The sequence below is a fragment of the Otolemur garnettii genome, unplaced genomic scaffold, assembly GCF_000181295.1.
Source record: "Otolemur garnettii isolate 467f Iridium unplaced genomic scaffold, OtoGar3 scaffold00003, whole genome shotgun sequence".
Classification (NCBI taxonomy): Eukaryota; Metazoa; Chordata; class Mammalia; order Primates; family Galagidae; genus Otolemur; species Otolemur garnettii.
The window spans coordinates 464,642-473,051 of NW_003852398.1; the positions used below are offsets into that span (position 1 = coordinate 464,642).

Genomic DNA, 8,410 nt, shown 5'->3' on the forward strand with positions numbered 1-8,410 from the left:
AGCCACATGTTCAGGGTTTTGCTCTCCACAGGGTTGGCAGAGAGGGTGTCCAGTGGAGCTGTAATTGCCCAGTAAGGTCCCAGCTCTGCCACTTCCAGCAGTGTGACCTTGTCTGATACTTAAATGTCCTCATTTAATAAATGGCTAAACCCACCTACCTCGTGGGTTGTCCTAAGGCTGTGATCAGACGATACAGGCAGAGCTCAGTACTAGTCAGGATAACTACTACCACCAAGTTACTTAAGAATTAAAAATGTAATAGTCTACAGCTCCCAAGGGCTCTTCCTTTTCCCCTGCACCAGAGTCTCTCATCTTGAGCAGAAGAATGCGTTTGGGTGTCAAAGACCTGTATTGGGACCCCTGACTGCCCAGGATGGGCAGATTACACAACTAACTGGAATGATGATAGCAGTGCATGGAAGCCCCCAGCCTACCATAGGTATTTGGGTAAGGGGGGCGTTGTCTCCCCTTCCATAGCTGGGTTTCTCTGGAAGTCCCACACACCAGGTCGCCACCATAGCCCCGCGCTCATCCACACTTGGGGGGACCGAGACCGCGGGTAAGCGGGTGGGGGTGGCAGCTGCGCGCGAGAAACCGAAGAGGGGCGGAGGTGCCCTGAGGCTGGATGTCTGCTCCCCGGGCGGCAGCCAAGCGCTCAGCCAGGAACTTGTTAACAGGCCGGGAACAAAGAGCCGATAATCCGGCGGGCGGCAGCGGGCGGGCAGGCGGGCGGAGGGATCCCGCCCCTTCCCAGGAGCGGCCGCCGGAGTTTACCGCGCATTAATTACCTCGCGTGGGGCGGGGACTGAGGCCGCCGGGCGCCCAGCAGCGCCCACCCCAGAGCCTGGGCTCTTTTCCCTGAACCCCGGCCGGCAGGCTAATTGCTAATCCCTTCGGCTCAGGTTCCCATTGGCTCGGGCACCTGCCGCCCCACGGCCGCTCACGTGCCCCGGCTCGCCGAGCTACCTTGACAACCGGGTATGGGGCTCCGGAGGCTGGGGCTCGGGTCATGAGCCCAGGAGGCATTCGTGCAAGCAGTGCCTGGCATCTTTTGGGGGGGGGGGACGGCTGGAAATATACAGATCTGGGAAAAACCTTTGTCAGTTAAGAAGGAGTAGAATCTAATTGAGGTATACTCCTTTGAAGGCTCTTGGCCGGAACGGCTGGCTGTGGGGCACTGGGAGTTCCACCCGCCGCCCTGGATGGAGAGGTGTAGGGCAGAGGTAGGATACAACCTCCTTCCCCAATGTCCCTGTAGCTTCCCTCAGATTCTGTCAAACAAGACATATTCCCCAGGCCTTCTCCTATACACCCCTGCTCCCCAGTCTCAGCTACATATTTGCTTGGAGCTCAAGGTGACCCTGAACCTTCCAGATGGACACAGATCTGATGTGCAGGTGTGGGGAAGGTCTGGCTCTGGGGTAACCACTAGTCAGGGTGATGCTGGCCCTTGGTACTCACAGCATGGCACACTCAGAGAGAGGGACTTTAGAGCCCCTCTCCCATCTAAATGGGACCTAAAACTTCCTCTTTGTGGTCTATTTTGGGAATGAGCAGCTGCCACTCCAGCCTCCCTAGACCTCTGAGCCTCTCTTCCTCTACCCAAACTCAAACAACGCTGGGATGGCCCAGTCAACAGTCATACAAACGAGAGGGGAAGGGGATGTCTATATATCTTGCCCTGGGCATGAAAAGGCACAGAGAAACAGCTGCCAGGCCTGTCTCCTATCCCAGAGTGAGAGCCTTACCTCAAGCCTCTGCCCTTCTACATGGTTCTCCAGCACACTCTCTCCCACAATGACAGCCAAGGACTCCCCCATTTCCCCCAGGAACTGTGCCCTCTGCTATATCCATCATCAATTGCTATCATTTATTGCATACCACTATGGGCCAGGATTGATGTGCATTGGTCCTACTAGTCTGTACAATGATCCTATGAGGTAGGTTCTTTTATAAGTCCGATTTATAGACAAGGAAACTGAAAAAGTGCAGGAAGAAGTGGACCCAGAGCTAGAACTAGAGTGAGGAAGGATGATGGGTACTCACTCTTAGGGGCTGGCACTCCACTTACACCCTAGGCATTCCCCTTGTCTCCCTTTAGTCCTGGTGCAAACCTGGGCCCCAGAGCTTGCCAATTGACTGGTTCCACCATCTCCATCATGTGCTTGGGAGTCTGGCTCCCAGAGGTTAAAGGCTGCCTGGGTATCTGGCATCAGTGCCTGGGAAGAAGGTGGGCCTTGGGCACTGGCACCCTAACTTTTTGGGGACCCTGAGGAGGCCTGTTTCTGATATTGAGGGTGTTCACCAGCTAAAGTGAGACCTCATTTCTGGGCTTAGGGGCTGGCACTCGATTCCCAGCTCTGCCTCACAGCCACCACTGGCTCTGCCACAGTAGCACCTGGCTCTAGACAATGCAGGCAGCCCCTGTCAGGGTGGCTGATATCTGTGGCAGGTGCTGGGCAGGTGTGAGCTGGTTCCTAGGGAAACCTGCTGTTGAGAACAGAGCCCAACCCAGGCTCCAGAGCAGTTTTCATGGGCATCAGCCTCTGCCACCAGAGTCATCAAGTCCAACCCACAGCCCAGAGAGGTTAAATGATTTGGTCAAGATCACACAGCAATCAAATAGCAGAACAAAGATTAGAATTTCATTCCATCCAGGGCCTCTGCCCACCTTTGCTGCTATGTCCTGGGTGTCAGAGCTGATCATTAACATTTAGTTCCAGGACAAGCTAAACCCAAATCATCATCTACAGAATCCCCAAACAACTGCCCAATGCACACTGGAAGCAATAGTGCCTGAATCATACCAAAGTCCTTGCAGCGGGTAGTGTATGTGCAGACTGGGGGTGGGAGGCTTCCTCTAACTAGAGCAATGACTCCTCTCTTGGACTCCTGTCTGGGACTAGGTCAGTGAGAAATGAAGCAGCTCACACTGAGCTTCTTTTTTCTCCTATCTTTGGCCCTATCACAGCTTAAGTCTCCGTCTCTGTCCTGACTCATGCACCCTCACAGGCAAGGGAAAATTGAAGAAAGAGACAAATAAGCCATGGGTACCTGCTGGATGTTGGGGTCCATCATGGGTGTCTCTCCATGTTACCCATCCATTCATTACTATAACTCCAGGAAGCAAACATGACCCATTGTATAAATGTGGACACAGGCTAGGGAGTAAAAATCACTTGTCCAAGGACATGTGGCTTAGATTGGAAGCCAGCCCTGTCTATCTACCAAGTCCTTGCCCTTTCCACTCCGCTTGGCAGTACTCGGGGATTAAGGCTCCCCAAAAGGCAGGAGGACCCTCCAAAACCACCCCTATGGGAGCAGGCAAGAGGAGCAAAGGGGTGGACTTGTAGAATCACTGTAGGAAGCCCAACTCCCATCTGGGTGTTGAGGGCAGTTGAGGCCCAGGGCTTAACCTCAGGACCCAGAAGACCCACTCACGTGCTGTGCACAGCAGGCCTAGTCTTGGTGCTAACACTATGAATGACATGAGAAAAAACCCACTTTGGGGAAATCTATGCTAGGCTGGGGATGAGGGTGGGCAGGTGGGTTCCCACTCAATAGACATGGGCAAACAACTTGTATGAGTGACCCACAAACACACATACTCACGTGAGCCTCTTTGCTGTCCATGTGCGTGGCAAGGGTACACTGTAAATCCCCCCCCACACACACACATAGGATAGTGTCTGGCTTTACCAATCCCCATGCTGAACAGGAGGCCAATTCCAGCCTTCTGGAGCACGGCAGTCTAGTCCAGGGACAGGGCTGGGCTGGGCTGAGGAAAGCAGAACAAATTTCTCTTTTTGTCCCAGGTGAGAGCAGCCCTCCCTTCCTGGCAAGAGAACCCAAGTCAAAGGAGGAAACAAAGAGAAACAATAAGCAATTGGCTAGCTGTAACTTGGAACATGTTGGAACAGGGAGCAGGGTCATAGTGCCACAGAGAACTGCACCACTGTGGGAAGCACTGAGGGAAGAGACAGCTAGACTCACAGGCTGTGGCAGCTGCCCCAGGGCTGAGGAATCAGTCCGTCAGTCTGTCTTTCTTTAGCCTACCCAAAGTGCATCAGGGGGAGGAGTTGGGGAGGCCTTTAGGAGGGAGTTGTACTGAAATGGGGGGCTGAGCAGGACAGTATAGGAATTGGCAGCAGCAAAGGGGTGTGGCCGAGGCCTGGACCTAGCTAGGGAGTTTGGGGTGTTGGGTGGGAGGCACGCTGGAGGGGTCAGGCAGCACCAGGTTTTGCAAGGCAAGGGAGCTACAGACTGGTAGCCAGAGCAGGCCTCGGGGTGCCCAGCCCACTTGCAGTCAAAGCCAGGGGCATGGGGTACTCAACCGCCCTGGGGGACCAGCCCAGTGATGTAGGGCAGTAAGAGGACCTAGTGTTTCCCTAAGGGCCCAAAGGGGTAAAGGTTTGGACTTCACCTGCAGGCACTGGGAGTCACAGAAATCTTGGAGCAGATGTCCAACCTGGTGCCAGGGGACTTAGTCTAATTCAGGAGGTGTAGGAGGGGGTGGGTAGGAGTGGCCACTACTGTGGTGCAGGTGAGACAGGTGAAGGAGAAAGGGGTGGCAGGTGGGAGGAGACAAAGGAGGTGAGGCACAAAAGAGCAATGTCACAAGTAGAATGGAGCTGGAGGACTTGGTGACAGATTAGATGTGAAGCATGAAGGAGAAGGGAGAGCCAAGGGAGACGCTAAGGTTTCCAGCCCCAGGCTCAGGGACAGGGGGAGGAGAATGGGGGGCTCTGGGAAAAGGGGCAATAGGAGAAGGTTGGCCTAGAATCACCAGGCCCTGCAGGCATGCACCCCGACACACCTGTCCCTAGGCAGCAGCTAAGCCTAGCACTGAGGTCTTCACCTAGAGAAGGGGTACACCAGGGCAAGCTGCAGAGCAGCACCAGGCAGGAAGAAGGTATGTGAGGCTGGAGGAGCCTCTGGCTCCTAGCTGAGGCCCAGGTTGGCTATTCATAGGAATCAGGCTGGTGCCTTTCGGTTGGGGGTTTAGTACCAGCATCAACATCAATTCCTGGTTCCTGGGGGAAGCCCCTCCTGACATGAGGCAAGGGGGCAGGCCAGTCAGAAGGCCAGCTCTTCCCTGGGGGCACCCCGGGGCCCCAAAGCCAGCCCATCCCATCAGTAAGTTGGGGTGAGCAAGAAGAGAGTATCTCAGCTCTAGAGAATTAAGACCTCCCTTCAATATCACCTTTGCTAGGGGTGGCAGGTGGACAGAGGGGTCCAGGCCAGGCCTGAGGATGGGATAGGGCCCTGAAGAAAAGGAACATGGACAGCTGAGGGATGCCCCTCAGTGCCACCTTCCAGGAGAGCCAGGCCTCAAGCCCCTCCCCTCAAGAGTGCAGAGGTCTGAGTGGTAGGAAGACCACGGGTGAGGGTGTGTGGCTGTGAGCTGTGGGTGCTGGCTTTGAGTGGGAAAGTCTGGTGAGACAGGTGGGTGCTGTGCAGGGGCAAAGAGAGGGCCTGAGGGTGCAAGTGCACTGAAGGGACAGGTTTTTGTGTGATGCCCAGCAGCAGAGGGTGGGCACATGGCCTGGGGAAGCAGGCGGCTGCAGTCAGTAGAACTGGACCCCGGCGCCCCCTGCTGCCTGCTGGCTGTCCCTCTCTCAGCCTCTCAAACACATTTTTTCACCTAGGGCTCTGGCTGAGGAGATGCTCATGGTGTGGGAGGAGCCAGGGTCACTGCAGGGCCAGCTTGCCTGGCATCCACATGTGCCCAGAGCCTGTGGGGGACAGTGAGAAGTGGCCTCAGAGAAGCAAGGCCCCTCCCCCCATGGCCTTCAGCAGCTCCTTCTACAGGCCTAATAGCTTTAGGGAGTCTGCTGCTCTGGTCCTATTGGCCAGCTCCCTGGGCAACCTTGGGTCAGGCCCCAACAGGTACCACAACAACCAGAGATATGGTTCCCCAACTCCATGGTCTCCTGACAGTTCATATGGCAACCCCCCACCCTAGGCTGTGGTGTCTTAGCTCAGCAGCACCTATTACCCTTATCTGTATGTGCTCACCTGTGCAACTGCACACAGCCAGAACACACACTCATCTGGCCACACAGATACCAATAGTGCACATGCCATGCCAACCCTCCTTACCACCAGGGCACACGTGTCAACCCACAGCCCTAACATGTGCTCACATGGGTGACATGCAGCTATGACCATAGCCCTTACACACAGATCCAACTCAGTAAACACTGCCTGGGCACCTACTAGGTGTCTGGCAACATCTCCTTTTGTACAAGGTGTCAACACCCCCAGCTCACCATAGTTAATGGTGCAACCTGTACCCCCTGTGTGTTCATCTGGGGAGCTGCACATATATCCCTAAGAAGCACAAGTGTGCAACATGCACACACCCAGTGGCAATTCAGCTTCCTAACTTGGCCAGGATTAGAAGGAGAGGCTGAAGGGAAGATTCCTTAAAGGAGGATTGGGAAGTGATGAGGAAGGGAGACAGTGTGGGTGAGATGGAGCAGAGGCAAAGCTGAGGGGGCAGGATGGGGAGGGTGGTCAGGCAGTGGCCAGTGCAGGATGTGCTGCGCAGAGAGACCCTTTAAAAAAACAGCCATCAGCCACAATCATCAGGCTGGTCCCTGAGCTCATACTCATTGATCTCTGATCAATCCAGCTTGGCAGCTCAGGAACCCCAACACTCCCTTCTGACACCCCTGTGATAAGCAGTAGCCTGGCCAGGTAGAGGGGCAATCTCCCAGGTTCCAAGGGGAGCAAGAATAGAGAATTTTTATGGCAAGCCCCAAACCCCCTTGATCACACAAATGGCACCCCCCAAACAAACACCACCAAACACACATAAGCTCAGCTCTGCTAAGTGCATGGCGGGGGGGGGGGGGGGGGGGGCAGGAAGCAGAGATCAGGAAGCCCCAACAGCTCAGCCTAGGTGGAAGCTCAGGGAGAGCAGACAAAGGATATAGGGGAACTTCCTCCCCCAAGCCCTCACCTAAGAGAAAGGAGATGGGCTGAGTTACCAGCAGGTTGGGGTGGCCAGCAGGGCATGCAGGGAGGAAGAAGGGCTGTGGAATTTAAGGGAGAAGGGCGAGGATGCAGATGCAGAACAAACGCACATAACTCTGCCCCCCCCCCGCCCCCAAGCCAGGGAGGCCAGGAGCTACAGCCCCCGCCATAGGGACCGCAGAGCTTTAAGAGTGCTGGCTGCAAGGGCTGGGGGCTGGTGTATGCGCCTCCACGCCTGAGTGTGTGCGTGTGCGAGCGTGTGTGGCGGGGACAGAGGAGGACACTGTGTTCTGGACGTGGGCAGAGGCCAGGTGCCAAGCTGCGAGATTGTGAGTGGCTGTTTGGGGCTGATGCTACCGGGAAGAGGTATCTTAATCCTCTCCCCCTCTCCTGGGTAATACGATATGGTCAAAACCCTGTAATCTTTGAACCCTTAAAGTCGGGTTCCCGGGATTGATCCAACCCCCGACCCTGCTACGGGGATAGGCAACCAGCAAACTTCCCCCACCTAGAGGAGTGGGGCGTCTACACTCGTCAATCCCGCGCACTGCCAGCTGCTCCTGGACTTGGCAGAACCCAGGCTTCCGGGAGAGCGCGCGGGGAAGCTGAGCAGCAATGAGAGGAGGCCCCCGCGTCCCGCCTCGCAAAGTTTGGCCTCGGGGGGCTCCCAGCCGTGTCCGGCAGCACGGGTCAGGAACCCCCCACCCGCAAAGAGCATAGAGCGTTCACGCGCACAGTCCCCCACAAGCCTTCCTGGACCGCGCGCGGTGTGACTCACCTGAACCGCGGAGCCAGGCGGCAAGGACTATGCCCAGGAGCGCTGGCCACAGGCCGGGCCGGACGGCCATGGCCGCGGGCGGGCGGGCCGGGCGCCGGGCCCCGCGGGCGGGAGGGCGTCTTTCAGCGCCTCAACCCGGAGCCCCGGCTCGGGGCGCCCCCGGGACCCATGCCAGAGGACTGCGCTGCCTCCAGGCGGCCGGCTGCGTGGCACACACGGCGCGTGCCTCCCCTAGGCACCGGGAGCACAGCAATGCAGCCGGGGCGGAGCGCAGCGCCAGCCGCGCCGTGCACGGAGCCAGCCGCCGCGCGGAGCCCGCAGCCGGGGAGCGGGCCGACGGGCGCAGCAAAACACGGACTGGAGCAGCGGAGCGGGGCGGCAGCGGGTAGGGGCGGGGGGAAGAAGGAGGGGCCGGGCCGCCCGGCGCTGAGTGCGCGGGCCACCCCTAGCACCAAGAATCCCTCCGGGCGATGCCTGAGGCTCCCCCAGGGAGGGGCTGGGGTGGTGGGCGGGGAGGCTTCCCACCGCCCCGCGAGGTCCCCAGGGACAGGGGCAGGAGTCTGAAACCCGGAGTGGATCAGTTGCCTGGATCCAGGCTCTCCCGGGCCCGCCAGTCTGCGCACAGGTGGCCTGGGAGGGGCCCAGGTTTGC

General features: G+C 57.5%; 1 protein-coding gene across 1 annotated transcript in view; it reads right to left on the reverse strand.

Annotated features, from left to right (window-relative positions):
* Positions 1-8,095, reverse strand: part of UNC5A (unc-5 netrin receptor A) — a 62,168-nt gene extending 54,073 nt beyond the window's left edge. The window contains exon 1 of the mRNA XM_023515106.1: positions 7,760-8,095. Within this exon, the coding sequence (XP_023370874.1) occupies positions 7,760-7,829 (70 nt within the window). The 5' untranslated portion in view covers positions 7,830-8,095. The remainder of the gene's footprint in view (positions 1-7,759) is intronic.
* Between the last annotated feature and the right edge of the window lie 315 nt (positions 8,096-8,410).